Source organism: Mus musculus, chromosome 4 (assembly GCF_000001635.26).
Source record: "Mus musculus strain C57BL/6J chromosome 4, GRCm38.p6 C57BL/6J".
Lineage (NCBI taxonomy): Eukaryota > Metazoa > Chordata > Mammalia > Rodentia > Muridae > Mus > Mus musculus.
In genome coordinates, this window is record NC_000070.6 from 118,767,904 (window position 1) to 118,784,655 (window position 16,752).

General features: G+C 41.9%; 1 protein-coding gene across 1 annotated transcript; it reads right to left on the reverse strand.

The window, feature by feature from the left end:
- Positions 1-13,732: 13,732 nt before the first annotated feature.
- Positions 13,733-14,683, reverse strand: Olfr1337 (olfactory receptor 1337). Its single transcript, NM_146309.3, has one exon. It carries the CDS (start codon positions 14,678-14,680, stop codon positions 13,733-13,735), a length of 948 nt encoding a protein of 315 aa, NP_666421.2. The 5' UTR covers positions 14,681-14,683.
- Between the last annotated feature and the right edge of the window lie 2,069 nt (positions 14,684-16,752).

Sequence of the window (16,752 nt, forward strand, 5' to 3'; positions counted from 1 at the left end):
AGGCCCCTCTTAAAAGCAGCATTTTAGCAGGGCCTCTTCTGCTGTGCTTGACTCCTGGCTAAGGGTCAGGAGCAACTTAAATCAGCCTCTGCTGTGCAAATGGAGAATGAATCAAGAGATGGATAGCCAGTAGATAAAGTTTTAACCACTTTTTTCTTTTTAACATAAAATATAGGACAACAGTCATTCAGACAATGAAACAAAAACAGACACAAATTGACATGTGAACAGATTAGTGTACCAAACACAGACAATACAGAGAGGGTAGAGAACTTGATGTAACCAGAACTAAGGATGTCTCCTGTAGAGGCCAGAGAGAAAGCAGGAAGTCTTCTGATTTCCTTCTGTCTCTGGGAGAGCTCCAAAATCGCCCTTTTGTTTTGTTTTGTTTTCTGTTTTTTTACTTTTTATTTTATTTTATTTTATTTTAAGCCCAACTTCTCTTGCCTGATGCAGTTCTTGACTGCGGACAAATGCCTGTTTAGAATTTTCCAGTTCCATTTTCCACTCTCAACCCCTAGCTGATATCAATGTTGGGTTGATGCTGACTCAGTTTAGCCTGTATCCTTTTTGCACCCTTGTGATCAACAGCCTTCAAAAGATAAAATTTGCAGCACTAACATTATGGCTGCATGTTGCTTACTGTGCAGGATACCATCTTTCTTTATCCGTGGGGCCCCACCAAGGCCCTCAGTTGTTCTTTCCATTTTCAGGCCACTCATTTGGGTGTCACATGTGGCTGCCTGCAGCTACAGGTTACTGGGTTCCTGAAAGGAAAGCTGGGGCTGTATGGGATAGATGGCAAGAAAAGAATGAGACCAAGACAAAGTTTCTGATCAAGGCCCAATGTTTACTTATGAGTTTGAGCTTATAAAGGGGGGGGGTGTGTGGACCCCATCCCCCACAATGCCAGGATCTTTTTGCTTTGTCAGGATCTCATCAGGAAAACAGGTTCAACCATCCTATCAGCAGGTAGTCGTGTCTTGGAGGAAGCAGCAGATGTGGCAGGACAATAGACTTTACCTAAGTTGGAAGACTCCACCCTAGGTGGCCTAGATGGCTGTGGCAAACATGAGGTCTGAATCAGCCCACTCTAGGGGAAAGTGCACAGTCCTCCCTTCTCTGCTGTATAATATCTGAGCAAGTTACCCAGCTATCTTGGTGCTTATGAAGAGACAAGAATGAAGTCTAGAAAGGTGGCTGTGAGGGGGAAAACAGGATTTGCTGCTCTTGCAGAAGACTTAGTTTAGTTCTCAGCATGCATATCACAGCTCACAACCATCTACATTTTCAATGCTAGAGGATCTGGTAGCCTCTTGACTTCCCCAGGGACCAGGTATGCGGGTGGAATAAATATATACATACCTGGAGGAAAAGTCCTAATACACGTAAACAGAGACAAAGAAGAAAAAGAGTCAATCAATTTGGAATTCAACATGAGATCCCCATGCTGGTGGTCATATACTTTGGATGCAAATAATAATTGGGGAGCAGATACAGCAAACTCTGGAGCATGCTCTCTTTAACTTGCTGTTATTCTGCCTTGGTTTCCTCTTCTGTAGAATTCCAATACTAAACTCTTCCCTTCCAGGCTTGCTAGACTAAAACGTGATGATGTGCTGCACCCGCCACAAGTACTGGCTTCCATGACTTGAGTCTCCATCCCTGCCTTCTGTCTGAGTCTCGGATTCCTAAGTATCCAGAAGGAGAACTATAAATTACATAGTCCTTCCTGGTTACATTGATAAGGCTTTAAAATTTATGTGAACAAAGGACAGTGTGAGTGCACGAATTTAATCCCAAGTCTTGGGAGGCAGAGGCATTTGGGTTTCTATAAGTTTAAAGCCAGCCTAGTCTACCAAGCAAGTTTCAGGAGAGCCAAGAATACAGAGAGAAAACCTGTTTGGAAAAACAAACAAAAAAGAATTTCTGTGAGCTGCTCAATAAACACTGTAAATATTAAAAGTTAATTATACAAATGATAATTAAGTAAATTGTATTGCAATAAAGGCAGAATATCTGAGAATGGTGCTCATCTCTATAACATCCAAATAAGTAGAAAGCTTGAGACTACAACTTGATATATAGCATTAAAAAAGGCAATAATAGCTCCAAAACTCTTCATATCCTGATGATCAACTACATTTTCCTGTGGTATGTGTTCTAGAAGTTGTTTAGTGGGGTGCATTTGATGGTTTAAATACTGTACATGATCTCAACTGCTGTTCAGTGACATGTTGGCATCTATGACATTGACCATGATGGGTGCATTTACTTCTCAGTCATTGTCAATGGCTACTAAGGAGCCCTGGCCCCTGCAGTGCTGTTGCTAAGCATTGTCCCAACTCTTCTCACTGGTGTTGGTGATCCCCATTAGCTCTGCACAGGCTGTGGAGTCCAGGCAGACTCTTCTCTCCCAGGATCAATAAGGAGACAGAGGTTCAGAGAGAAGCAGGCAGAACTGATTAAGTGTCATAAGTAGGATGATACAGCCATCCTGGCTCTGTTGGTTTTATTCATGAAGATTTTATTATACATTCATGAGGAGAGGGGAAGAGAGGAGAGGAGAGGAGAGGAGAGGAGAGGAGAGGAGAGGAGAGGAGAGGAGAGGAGAGGAGAGGAGATAGAGAGGAGAGGGACAGACACAGAGAGACAGAGAGGGACACACACATAGAACATTTGACTAAGACATGGATATCTATAACATGGCAGAAAAGCAGTCACATGATAGGAATGGAACTTGATAAATGTAAAAAAAAAGGCCCAAATCTCATAGAAAGTGTATTTGGGAACTAAAAAAAAAAAAAAAAGACAAAAGAGAAAACTTGGGAAGGGGGAGGTGATACACCTTTCTGAGTGATAAAAGTGTGCATGTCAGTTTTATTTCCTCAGATGAAATTGTCATGCTGCTGAGTGCATTCACTTTTCTAGCTCTTTCTGAACTCTGGCTGGCTATATAATTTCAGCTGTTTTGCCCCAAATTCCTCTCCAAGGTGACTGATTCAAACTTGATTGTCGGCTGGGCGGTGGTGGCGCACGCCTTTAAACCCAGCACTTGGGAGGCAGAGACAGGCAGATTTCTGAGTTCGAGGCCAGCCTGGTCAACAAAGTGAGTTCCAGGACAGCCAGGGCTATACTGAGAAACCCTGTCTCAAAAACAAAACAAAACACAAAAACAAACTTAATTGTCTCAGCTTCATGCTGAATTGCTCTGCTTGGTCTCAAACTAAGTCTGGCAACCTGTTCTAATCTTCGGCTCCTTCTCATTCTCCAGCGCATTCTGTCTTTATCTCTAACCTGTCTCTGTAAAACTGTCCTAGGAAAATGTTTTCTTCTTTATCTCTGTCTCTTTTTCTTTCCATCTCTGTTTCTGTGTCTACCTCTCTATATCTGCCTCTAACATCTTTCTGTCTGTCTGTCTCTGTCTCTGTCTCTGTCTCTGTCTCTCTCTGTCTCTGTCTCTCTCTCTCTCTCTCTCTCTCTCTCTCTCTGTACTGGTCTATTAAGTCACCTTTCTTTTCTGTGCTGTGAGGTGTGCAGATCCTATCTCTGACTCATTCTGTCAAATCTTTCTCTGATTCATCATTTGTCCACCACTCAATTAGATATCACTTTTGAATAAAGTTGCATCTTTCTACAAACTAACATTACCTTCAGTGTTAGGGATTGAAGGTGTGCACTAAGGCCTTGTAAGTATTCCAGAGATTAAAAACATGTATGATTCCAGCTGGGGCACACTATCCTGACTATGGATGTTAAAATTAAAATTCCTCTATAGAGTGATGACTCAGAAAGGTAGGCAGACATGGTACAGCCTCGTGGCTGCTCTCAGAAACTGCACACCCCGGTTTTTTAAATGCTAGCATCAGAAAGAGAGTGTCAAGCATGGCACTACCTGTCCATGCCCAGATAATGGACAATGACCCAGAAGACATGAGCAATTAGACAAAAGGTCACCCAGCTAGTGAATGGCGGAACCAACTCCAGGGCCTGGCCACTTGCCTGTTGGGTGAGACAGACTCTGTCATGTCTATCACATGTTTAATTGTATAAGTTCAAGCAAATGACTGGACCTGGGCTGTAACCAAAAATCACTCCTGCAGCTCAGAATTGGGCCTGATCCATAGTGGTCCTGAGATTATCCAGAGGTCAGCATGAAGGAGAAGTCAAACTCTAGAGGTTTCATTCTGCACCAGGGGGACCCAAGGACCTGAAGGAGAAAATGGTGAGCTTTGAGAAAGGAGAAGCTAGCAGATTGACAGCTCTTGTATCCAGGGACTCTCTATTTGGCCCCCAGATGACAAAGCCTCATTAATGGACCATGTGAGAATTGATTAATTTCAGAAGATGAGTACTTCAAAAGGTTTTCTTGATTTGTATCTTGTATGCATAATATTTTTATACAATGTGAAAGTTTACGGTTATATTATTCAAATGCTGATTTCTCTGTTCCCCTACTTGTTTAAATGCAGGGAATCTCCTGTCTCATGTTTGGGTAAGCAATTCTTACCACTTATTCTCTGCCATGCCAATGAATGCTGATCACACAATGGCTAAGCAGAAGACAGAATAGGGAGCAAGGTTACACCAGCCAGGGGAGGAGAGAGACAGAAAAGAATTTCAGGTCAAGACGAGGAGGACAGGATCTGAGAAAACACCATGAAAATAAACATCTGAAACCAAAGAGCCAGACCAATAATAATGTTGATTCAGGTATCATGAAATAATGAATGGGAGGCTTAGAGGATAAGATAGATCCTTTAACTTCTCAGCTACTGAGGTGCAGCTTGAAATAAATCTTGTGTTCTCTGTGCATTGTAGAGGACTAGCAGAGACAAAGAAATATAGCTGCTGGATTAATTCTATTATTTACACTTATATTAAAATAATTCATTTTGCAATATCTGGAGAAGTGCCACGCACTCTGGTCAAGTCAGCCTGTCAGGCAGGGATGCCTAAAAGCTGCTCGTGAGGAAAAGAGTTTCACGGAAACTCCCTCCTAGAGTCTGGTGTCCTCCCTAACCCATAAATTAATTTTCCACTCCCGCGTTAGTCTAGTGTATGGATCCACGTGCTTTTTATTAGTATTACCCTATTATAAGTGCCTTTTAAGATTGAATTCTGACATAGCTAAATCCAGTGTTCCAAGATCCCAGATAACAGCAAGGAGTTTAACCTATTCAGTAACTAATTAAGCATTACAATAAAACAGGACCATTAGCTCAACTGGTCTGCAGAAAGAGCCTGGGAATCTCATTGAGATAAAAATCTTTACTACAGGCTACATTCCATGCCAAGAGCAAGTTGATATACTCTTCTGATAAATGGAGATTCTCCAGACAAGATAAGAATTAGCAAGACCTAGGAATTTAGGGGTCCGTGCCACTACATTATTCTTGAGGCCTGCCAAGAGTAAAAACCCCTGGTGTTATTAACACTAAAGTGTGAAATTATTACCTGTCACTAGGCTCATCCTAGGCAGGGCTGCTAATCTCTATTGTAAACATTTATTTGATTCCTGCAAATTCCTTTCGCAGTCATTCTCTTGTATCTGGAAAATTTCAGTGTGCCTTGTCTGATGTGATTTGTAGCCCCTGGTATTCTCTGTATTATAAAATAGTCTAATGCTCGACCTGACATTACATTCAGATTCAACACCTCTCCTGTGTATGTCTGTTTGTCAATTCCTACGCTTTGCTCACCTGCCCAAGAGACCCGTTCCATGCAGACACAGGGACCCAGAGGGTCTGCGGCAGAGAAGGAAGTGAGGACAACCATAACAAGCAGTGAGGGATGGCCAGGGAAAGGCTGACAGGTGTCTTCAAGCAATGCCATCTCATCCACTTAGTTCTTCACATCCTGTCCTGTTGAGGACACCTTTGATGCAGATGTACATGAGATAGAGACATCTTAACATGCTTTCCCATTTCTAAGAAGGCTACCCACTGATCTCTCCACATTCGCTCTCTCCAATTTTGCAATTATAGTCCATGGATTTTCATGACCATGTAACATTCCTATGAGTCACAATGACCTCATCAATATAGAATCTTACTTTGAAGACATTTATCCTTCTAAACCAAAGGAACAACCAAATATCCTGCAGTGTTCTGTCCTCTGGAAAAGTTTCTCCTCACCACTATCTTCAGATAGATCCCACAGATAGGACACTGCTCCTCTGCTCACTTTTAGTTGGGGCGGGCATGCCACACAGAACCATGTGCAACCAGCTTGACATTGGTCCTCCTCCTCAATATACCTGGGGACAACAAATTCAGGATGTGGTGGCTCCTGATGCAGCAGGAGTAAACCACTTGGGCCATTATCTTTTGCCTTTATGGTCTGCTAAAGATGTCTGTGGGTACACACTTACATTTGATGATTACAGTTTTGTGACTAAGCACTTGGGTGCCCAATTAATTATGGGCACCAATGGAAAAAAATAACAAAAGGAAAAAACCATATATATGCAGATATACATATGCATGTTTGCATGTACATGCACGTTTATATGTTTATAAACACATATATGGGTACTATCTTAGCATTTTATTGTTGTGAAGAGAAAACATAAATATGGCAACTCTTCTAAGGGAAATCCTTTTATGGGGCTAGCTTAGAGTTTCAGAGTTTTAATCTATTATCATCATGGAAGGCATGACAGCATGTAGGCAGTCATGGTGCTGAAGGAGGAAAGAGTTCTGCATCTTGATCAACAGGCACCAGAAAGAGACTGTATACTACCCTGCTGGATATTAAGCATGTATGACCTCAAAGCTATGTCTCCATAGTGACATACTTCCTCTAACAAGGCCATACTCCTTATAATAAGCCATGCCTCCTAATAGTGCTACTCCCTGTAGCTAAGTATTAAAAAACATGAATCTATTGAGGTGATATCTATGTAAACCACCACATCCCACTCACCAGTCCCCAAAGGCTTGTAGCCATATCATAATCCAGAAATGCCTTCAGTCCAACTTCAAAAGTCCTCATAGTCTATAATAATCTCAAATTTGTTTAAAAGTCCAAAGTTCAAAGTCTCTTCTAAGATTTATGCAATCTTGTAACTGTAATCCCCTATAAACTCAAAATAAAAAACAGATTGCATACTCCCAAAATACAGTGGCATAGGATATACATTACTGTTCCATAATGGAGGAGAGGTAGGATAGTGAGGAAATACTAGAACAAAGCAAGACCAAAAACCAGCTGGGAAAACTTTAAACCCTACATCTCCATGTCTGATGCCAAAATGCTCTTCATATATCCAACCCCTTTTAGCTTGGTTGACTGTAACACACTTCTCTCTCTTGGGCTGGTTCCGAGCACAGTTAGTAGCTTTCCTTGACAGATATCATACAACTCTGGTGTTTCCTACATTTTGTGGACTCAAAGGCATTCCAGGTGTCAACTTCACAGCTTCACATGATGGCCTTTCACAGCTTCTCAGTGGCCTCTCTGGGCTGCCATGCAGGGACACCCCTGCTACATGCCTGGCCTCAGTGACTTTCCTTAGTCATGGAGTGAGATTCCTCAACCCCTTTCTTTTATTCTTGACTCTTAAGCCAGAAACATGTGATTGAATTTGCCAAGTTCTGCTGCTTCCTGTCAAATTCTGTGGCTCCCTTGTTCTAGAACATCTTTACCAACTCTCTCTTTTCAATGATTTCTTTCATTATGTAAGCTTGGCTGTCCTGGAACTTGCTCTGTAGAGTAACCTTGATCTCAGAGGTCTGCATTGTTCTGTTTCCTGAGTGCTGAAATACAACCAAAGGCCACCATTCCTAGACCTATTCTTTTCTTTAGTTCCTTTTCACAAGATGGAAGCTTAGCTGGGTGGGATCTTGCTACCATTGAGACCACCATGCCCTTAATTCCATTCTGTATCTTTAATCTGTTTTTCTCCTTGAGCAAAGGATTTAACTCGATTCTATTTCCTGGTGCCCCTTTAACCCTTGAACCATACATTGTGTATTTTTCCTTGCCAAGCTTGCTCTGTTTCATCAAAACTCTCTTTATAAGAGTGAACCACAAAATAGAGTCTATGCTAGGTTGTTTTATACTTTTCTTTGACAGACAATACAATTAACCTAAATATCTTTATCATAGCCTTAGTCACACTCTTTAGACAAGGACAAAAAAGAAGCCACATTCTCCACCAAAATATCACAAGAAAGATCTCTAGGCAACATACTAACATTCTTCTGCTATGAAACCTCTTGAGCCAGGATCCCATAGTTCAAGTCACCCTCAGCACCACTGTCTTCCATGTTCCTATTAGTATGGCCCATTTAGCCCTACTTGAAACATTCTGCTGCTTTGCTAATCCAAAGTTCTGAAATCCACATTCCTCCAAACAAAAGCATGGTAAGGCCTATCACAGTAATACCCCAGTCCCTGGTACCAACTTGTGTCTTACTTAGGGTTTAATTACTGTGAAGAGACAACATACCCTCAGCAACTCTTATAGATTTTTTTTATTTTTAGTTAGTTAGTTAGTTAGTTTGTTTGTAGGTTTGTTTGTTTATGTGTATGAGTACCTTGTCTGTATGTGTATATGTGTAACCCCCATTTGCCTACTGCCTTTGGAGATCTGAAGAAGGTGTTAGATGCATTTATCTAGAGTTACAGGTAGTTGTTAGCTACGATGTGGGTTGTAGAAGTTGAACCCAGATCCTCTGCAAGAACCACAAGTGATTCCAACCTCTGAGTGATCTCTATATCACCCAAAATAAAACATTTAATTGGGGCTAGCTTATAGTTTCAGATGTTTATTCCATTATCATGAGGGCCAGAAGCATGGAACTTGCAGTCAGGCATGGTGTTTGAGGGGCCAAAAGTTCTACATCTTTATCCTTAGTTAGCAGAAGGAGACTGTGTATCATACTGGTGTACCATGAGCATATATGAGCTCGAGACTCACCTTCACAGTGACACTCTTCTTCGAACAAGGCCACATCTCCTCCTGTAAATCCATATCTCCTAATAGTGCTATGACCTATGGCCAAGTGAAGTGGACATGTCTGGTTTCTTTGGAAAGTCAATCATGTCAAAGAATGTTTCGTTGAAGCAGACACAGGTGAAAGGATGTTTTGCTGAAGCAGATATGTGAAAAGACCCATGGTGTATAAAAGAATATGAATATAACCCAAACGACATTAGAATATTCCAGATGTCATTTGTACACCTCACCATTGTTTATTGGTCAATGTTTGCTATGACGTTATAAAAGGAAACTCAAAACAAAACTTCTGGTGCTGTTCTGAAGGCTTCTTGCCACTTCTTCAGTCTTGGGTCAACTAACAAACTGATGGCTTCTGGTACAGAATCATGTGCAGTTTTACTACGACAAACTCATATCTAAGGTAAGACCCTTGGGAGGACACATGATGTTTGGTAGAAGTACAAATATGACTCTCTAACAGACAGTGATTAGAGACCTACATAACTAGCTTTACAACCCTTCTTTGGTCCTGCATCTTCATGGATTTTCACATCATTGAGAGAGGCACAGCAAAGAACTTCTAGAGTCCCTGGTGATCCTGGTCCCTCCTGCTGACTCTTGTGGATTTGGCTGAGGTCTGGTCTACAAGATTGTAACACTGCTGCTGATTCTGTTTATTAACCTGACATTACTAAACTAGACTACTGGTATATATTCTGACAACACAGATTAGATTTGCTTCAAAGAACTATCTAAACATATCCACTTCCCTAGTAGTTTAACCTTTCTTTCCAATTGCCTCTGATGGATGGTGGGCAAAAAGGAAATTTAAACATTCAAGAACCCTTACTAAATATAGGTTGAAAAAATAAAAACCTACAGACAAGTGTTCAAACACATCTATGGAGGCCATACCTATTCAAACCACCACAGACAGTGAGTTTACTTTGTCATTTGAAGCCTCGTGGTTCACATAGCAGAAGACTACATTAATAAGATGTCAATATCCTAAACAGATACTCAGATTCAATGAGCTTCTATCATAATCCTAGCAGTCATTCTCTTGAAATTGCCAAATGGATCTTAAAGTTTAATGTTAAGTGCAAGGGGCCCAGAAGAGTCTTGTGGTGGTTGTAATAAGAATGGCCCATAGGTTCACATATTTGAATACTTCATCACCAAAGAGTGGAATACTTTGGAAGAATTAGAAGAATTAGGAGGTATGGCTTAGTTGGAAGAAATGTGTGACTGGAAGTGGACTTTGAAGTTTCAAAAGGCCATGTCAAGTCCAGTGTCTTTCTACCAGTAAATTAGGATGAAGCTCTCAGCTACTTCTCCAGAGCCATGAGTGCCTCCATACCATACCATGGTGATAAATAATGGACGAAACATGTAAAACTGTAAGCAAGGCCACAATTACGTGCTTTCCTTTACAAGAGTTGCCATGGCAACATTGTCTTCATAGCAATAAACAAGGGACTAAGACAAGACCAAACAGTCTCTTGAAAGAAGGACAAAGGGCAAGAACTCATGTTTAACACTTTTGAAATCATCCAGAAAGCCATAGCAAACCAGAAAAATCATAGAATCTAGTAGACTAGGACACTCACTTCAGCACTAAAACTTATTGACATTATACTAGTTGAGGACATAATCTTTCACTGTGGAAAACATAATATTTTCCAAAAATATGGATTACTAACATGGAAATCTATATGAAAAGAATATAATCTAGCCATTACCATATACTGTCCACAAAAATAATTCAGAATGGATCAAAACCTAACAGGAATTGGATTCAAGATGACAGTAGCTGCTGGAACCTTCATGATCACACAGCAGCTCTGGTGAGCATGAGAGATACACACAGGGGCTTTAAGCAGGGACATGATGATGGTGGAGGAGTTTGCAGAGCCTGAAGTATCTGTAGAACAACATTTTTAGAGAGGCAGATCTAATGGAAAGAAGTTTTTAGACAGAGGTGTCATGAAATTGGAAGGAGAATGGTGAAATGATGGATAAGGTAGCAAAGCTTATGGGAGCACTAGGAGAGTGTGGCTATAGGAAACATGTCATTGCTGAATAGGGCTGGTCCTTTGCCTACCATGAGCAGGACCAGCTGGACAGCCTACAACATGGAGCCTTCACACTGAAGCCCATCCTGCTTATCCTGCTGGGAGAAGGACAGTGTTGGACAAGATGGAGAATGGTTTACCCTCTGGATTGTGTAGCCCCGACAAACCTCCACAGTCTGTACTGCAACCAGAGACCATGTTTGTGTCCATGGTTTGTGATACAGCCAGGGGACATAGTGATGTCAGTAGTTCATGTTGCTGCCCCATTCCATGTTGATGTCTGTGGCCCATCTGGATGCCAGTGGTCTGTGCTGCAGCTGAGTGTCGTGTTGGTGCCCGTGTTCCATGCTGTCACCAGAACTATGTGGAAGTCAATGATCCAGTCTACTGTTGGTTGTGATGGGTAAGGAAGCTTCCTTTGTAGTGGTATCAGTGACAATTGTAGACTCATAGTTGAGTATAAGAGACACTGAAGGCTTCTCTGACAATCTCCCAACACACACTAGTAAAAAGAAATAATGCAGACAGGAATCCATTGAAGAAAGCTCACAAAAAAGTGATGGGGTGCTGACATGTAAGTCTTCACAGTAGATGACTTCTGGCATGGGCTTGGGCTGAGGAAGGACTCAGTTATCTTTTAGGGATTAGACGCTGAGAGTTTAACACTCTAGTCAGGACATGGGCAACACTAATTAGATTGGTGTGGTTTTCCTTTGTTTTCTTTTCTTTTTCTTTTATTGGTGGGGGAGGGTACAAGGGTCTGGGAGTACACATGGGAGGGCTAGGAAGTGAGTGTGATTGGGTGCATTGTGAAAATTTTTCAAATAAATAATAAATAAAAATAGTAAGACAAAAAAATTAAAATACAAGCCTAAAAGAAACTTTAAAAACAAAACACAGGAGTAAATCTTCATAACATGGGATCACGAAAACAATCTTGTAGATCTAATGAAAAAATAACAAGAGATTCAAGTGCTTGGCCAGGAGCAGTGTAGTATGCCTTTAATGTCTTTAAGTAGGCTGGAGGATCTCTATTAATTTGAAGCTAGCTGGGTCTACACAGTGAGTTCTAGGCAAGGCACGGTTACATAGAGTGTATCTGTCTCAAAAAAGTAGTGTATGAACTGGATTTTATCAATTTGAAAACGTTTATAATCACAAGACATCATCCAAGAATCAAAAATTCCCCCCAGCTGTAGTGCCCAATCCCTTAATCCTAACACTGGGGAGGTAGAGGCAGAAAGATTAAAAAACTCAAAGATATCTTAAGGAATATGGAATGTTCCCAACTAGCCTAGGATATTGGAGACTTCTCAAAAGATAAATATATATGTAAACAATAGTACTGAGCATAAACTATGAATGAAGGGTACCCTATCTCCGCAATATGTGGCAACAGAATAAAATCAGGGGTTGAGGCCACATTAGGGAAAGAATGGTTCAGGCACCGAACCACAGAGGAATGTGGTGTTTGGTGAGAGAAGAGCTACTTTGCATATGACAGACAGTTCATACTCACCACCATTGTAGGGTTGGAAGGGAATCAGCAGAGGGTAGCCAAAGGTGAGACACACCCTTGGATGCTGCATGCAACTTAGAGCAGACATTGGGAGGTTCTGATGAGAACCCAGCTCCTTCTCTTTCAGCAGCACATCATTTCACAGGAGAGGTCACCATAGCCACCCATAGACCACACTGAACATATATGTGATATTTGCTCTCTGAGCTGTATTGATTCTGTGCCACAAATTATCAGCTTAATTTTGTCATGACAGCACATGCTGAGGTACTTAGTATACACTGCCTCAGTCTACAAGTTGTCTCTAGTATCCTGCTATCCACAGCAGGCATGTTTTGTGTTGGTTTATAGATATGCTGTTGTTTCCTGTGAACTATTCCAGGTTACGTGATGCATATTACTTGCTGCCTTGTCCGTAAGGGAACCAACGCATCAGACTATAGCTATGTAGATTTCTTCTCAACAGACAAAAAACTTCTCACCTCCTGCTGTCAGCCTGGACAGTACTACTTGATTTGGCCACAAGAATGGGTGGAAATAGAAGCAGACCACTGTAGAAAAGCTGGGTCATTTTTATTATTTCCACTCTTTCTTACCTTTCGTAATAGCATGGGATGATGGTTTGAATGTGCTTAGCCCATGGAGTGGTTCTATTTGGAGGTGTGGCCTTGTTGGAGTAGGTGTGTCACTATGGGTGTGGGCTTTAAGACCCTCATGCTGACTGCCTGAAAGCCAGTATTCTAGCAGCCTTCTGATGAAGATGTTGAACTCTCAGATCCTTCCTGCCTTTCAGGAAACTGCCCTTCTTCCTGCCCCCTGATGATAATGAACCTGAGAGCCAGCCCCAATTAAATGCTGTCCTTATAAAAGTTGCCTTGGTCCAGATAACATGTTGGATATAACATTCCTCCTTAAGAATGAACATGAGAACAGAGAAGGTCACACCCCAGAGCTAAAAACATGAGCAACAAGTGAACCATTGCCATTACCATCCAGTAACATTACTGAGGTGTTTAGGATTATACCTTAGTGACACCTGTCAATCAGGACAACAATGTTGGTTTCATGATGTTTTGTTCCAATTACTAAATACTACATTGGTTCAAATGCATATATTGATTTCACAAAAGAAAGAAACTGTACTTTTCATAAATAGTGAATACTCAGACTCAAGCTTCCCAGTATTCTGGTTTACCAGGCCAGCCTACCATGTCCCATCACCTTGAGAAATGCCCTCTTGATATCTTTGTTTCTCAAGCTGTAGACCACAGGGTTGAGCAAGGCTGTGAAGACATTGTAAAAGAGTGAGATCTGCTTGTCTCGCTCAGGGGAGTAGCTGGAGTTTGGCCTCATGTAGATGTAACTGGCTGGAGCATAGAAGAATGTGACCACAGTCAGGTGGGAGGCACAGGTAGAGAAAGCCTTGCAACGGCCCTGGTTGGACTTGATCTTGAGAATCGCCATGGCAATACCAATGTAGGAGGCCACAATGAGGGAGATTGGAATAACAACCACAAAAACACTCAATACAAAGTCCACCATCTCAATGACATGAGTATCCATGCAAGCCAGGCTACGCACTGAAGGACCTTCACAGAAGTAGTGGTTGATCCTGTTGGGTCCACAATATGGCAGACTCATGGTGAAGAAAGTATGTAACAAAGAAGAAAATAAACCACATATCCAAGACCCTCCTGCCAACCGTATGCACAAGCCCCAGTTGAGGATGACAGTATAGCGCAGTGGATAGCAAATGGCCACATACTGGTCATAAGCCATGACAACAAAGAAGGTGCACTCAGTCATACCCAGGGCACCAAACACATACATCTGCAGCCAGCAGCCAGCAAAGGAGATGGTCTGAGAGTGAGCAAGAAGATGCACCAACATCTGGGGCATGGTGGTGGTGACATAGCCCATATCCAACAGGGAGATGGTACAGAGGAAGAAGTACATGGGAGTGTGCAGCTGTGTGTCCAGGCAGACCAGCATGATGATGAGCCCATTGCCCAGGACTGAGCTCAGGTACATGAGAAGGAAGACAATGAAGAGGATGCTGTTGGTCGTGGGGTCACTGGAGAAGCCAATCAAGATGAACTCAGAAACCCAACTTTGGTTCTGCCCTGGAATCATCCACATGGTGGAGGCTGTAAGAGAATCCATTATTCCATGTGTTACCTGACACATGACATCGATAGAGGCAGAAAGGGAAGATACAGACTGAGGAGATGGCTCAAAGGTGAAGCACTGTGTGGTTTCTAAGGGGACCAGACAGCTCAAAGCTGTGTCTAACTCTAGTTCCATAGGATTTGACTCTTTCTCTCACCTCCACAGGCCAGACTCACACATGTTAAGCAAGCATCATATAGACAAAGACCTAAAGACATAAAATAAAATAGAACACTCTTTAGTTTAAATAAAACAAGTCTGGGATGTGGGTCCTGAGCTCAGTGGTCAGATCCTGTGTATTCTTCTTAAGTCATGAACCTCCCAAAGCCTCAGTCTCTTCATCTACTTAATGAGACTGTTGATAGTCATGGCCTGGGATTGTGATGAATAGCTAAAGCTTCTCACATAACTCCTGGAAACATGTCATATGCTGTCTCACACTTTCAATCCGTCTCTGAGAAGGCAGAGACAGGAAGTCCCCACAGCAAGAGGGATAAGCTACCCTCGCTGAAATGATGAGAACTAGAGTCAACTGAGAGACCCTGCCTCAATGAATAAGACGAATAGCATAGCAACTGAGGAAAGTTTGCTTATTAGTCTCTGATCTCTCTCTTAGTCTCTCTCTCTCTCTCTCTTAGTCTCTCTCTCTCTCTCTCTTCCTCTCTCTCTCTCTCTCTCTCTCTCTCTCTCTCTCTCTCTCTCACACACACACACACACACACACACACACACACACACACAAACACACACATACACACTAAGAGAAAGACAGAGAAACAGACTGACAGAGGCATGGCTGCCACTGACATGCAAAAATTAGTAAACAAATAGATGAAAAGACAGAACAAATGAAACCCAGGCCTATGCACATAAGGTCAAATGAATACGGATAGAAGCACATGTGTGCACTGGGGACACTGTGAAGCCCATGTGTGCACTGCACTGGGGACACTGTGTTTCTGCCAGGAAAATCCCCACCTCCCTCTGCACAAAATATATCCATTGCACTGTGGATTTAAGGGGTAAATCTAAAGCAATCAAATTTATTTTTAGAATCAAACCTAATAAATATCATCAAAACTTTGTCATTTTTGAATAAGCAAAGATTTTCTTAAAGGAACACAAAAAGTACTTTCCATGGAGTAAAAAATAGTGGTAAGCTGGAAAAGTCAAAACCAGTACTCAATGAATTTCTACAAAGACTTAGAAAAGCACAAACAGAACATCAGACACTCCAGGAGAACAGAGAACACTACTGAAGGCCTTTCACGGAGGCAGCTGTCTATTGGGCACTGATGAGGGTAAGAGGTTCTCAGCACCATCACTCATCTGGACATTGCAGAGGACACCACAGAGCCACGCCCACCTCTGCTTCTCAGGCTCACATCCCCACACACCTACCAGCCTGGCTGCAGTAACACGTGTCTAGTATTAACAGGGGTAACTAGATCCAACAGGGGAGAAAATTAAAGTGATCCCTTTAGTGGTGCTTGGCTGTGCTCCCTAAGGTTGAACACACTCAATGCATTGTCCAACAATACAAATATTAAGTATAATTCTGAAACAATATGTAAGCACATAGACACATACAAACATATGATCAAGGAAAGGCATGTAAAGGAAATTTTCAAACACTATTCTTAATAGTCTTAAGTAGGGCTCCACTCATATGCTGATGAGCAAGACAGTGCTTAGGGCAGGAGATGTTTTGATGGGAGTAGAAACATGAAAGAGACTTGAAGCCATCCCCAGTCTTCACTTTCCCTGTCCCCGTCCCCTCTCCTGACCAGTCCCTGCTCATCATACACACAGTTGTCCTTTCTTTCACCCAGGTCAGGAGACCATCCATCCTCTCTTCTGTTATTCCTGTATCCATCTCCATGTGACCCTTACTTCTAAATTTTCCCTCTTCAATACAGTCTTTTTTTTTTAATTAAAATAATTTGTCAGGGGCTGGAGAGATGGCTCAGCAGTTAGGAGCAGTGACTGCTCTTCCAGAGGTACTGAATTCAACACCCAGAAACCATATGGTAGTTCACAGC

Coding starts and splice junctions, on each gene's coding strand:
- Olfr1337 (NM_146309.3), bottom strand. CDS start 14,680: ATGTGGATGATTCCAGGGCAGAACCAAAGTTGGGTTTCTGAGTTCATC.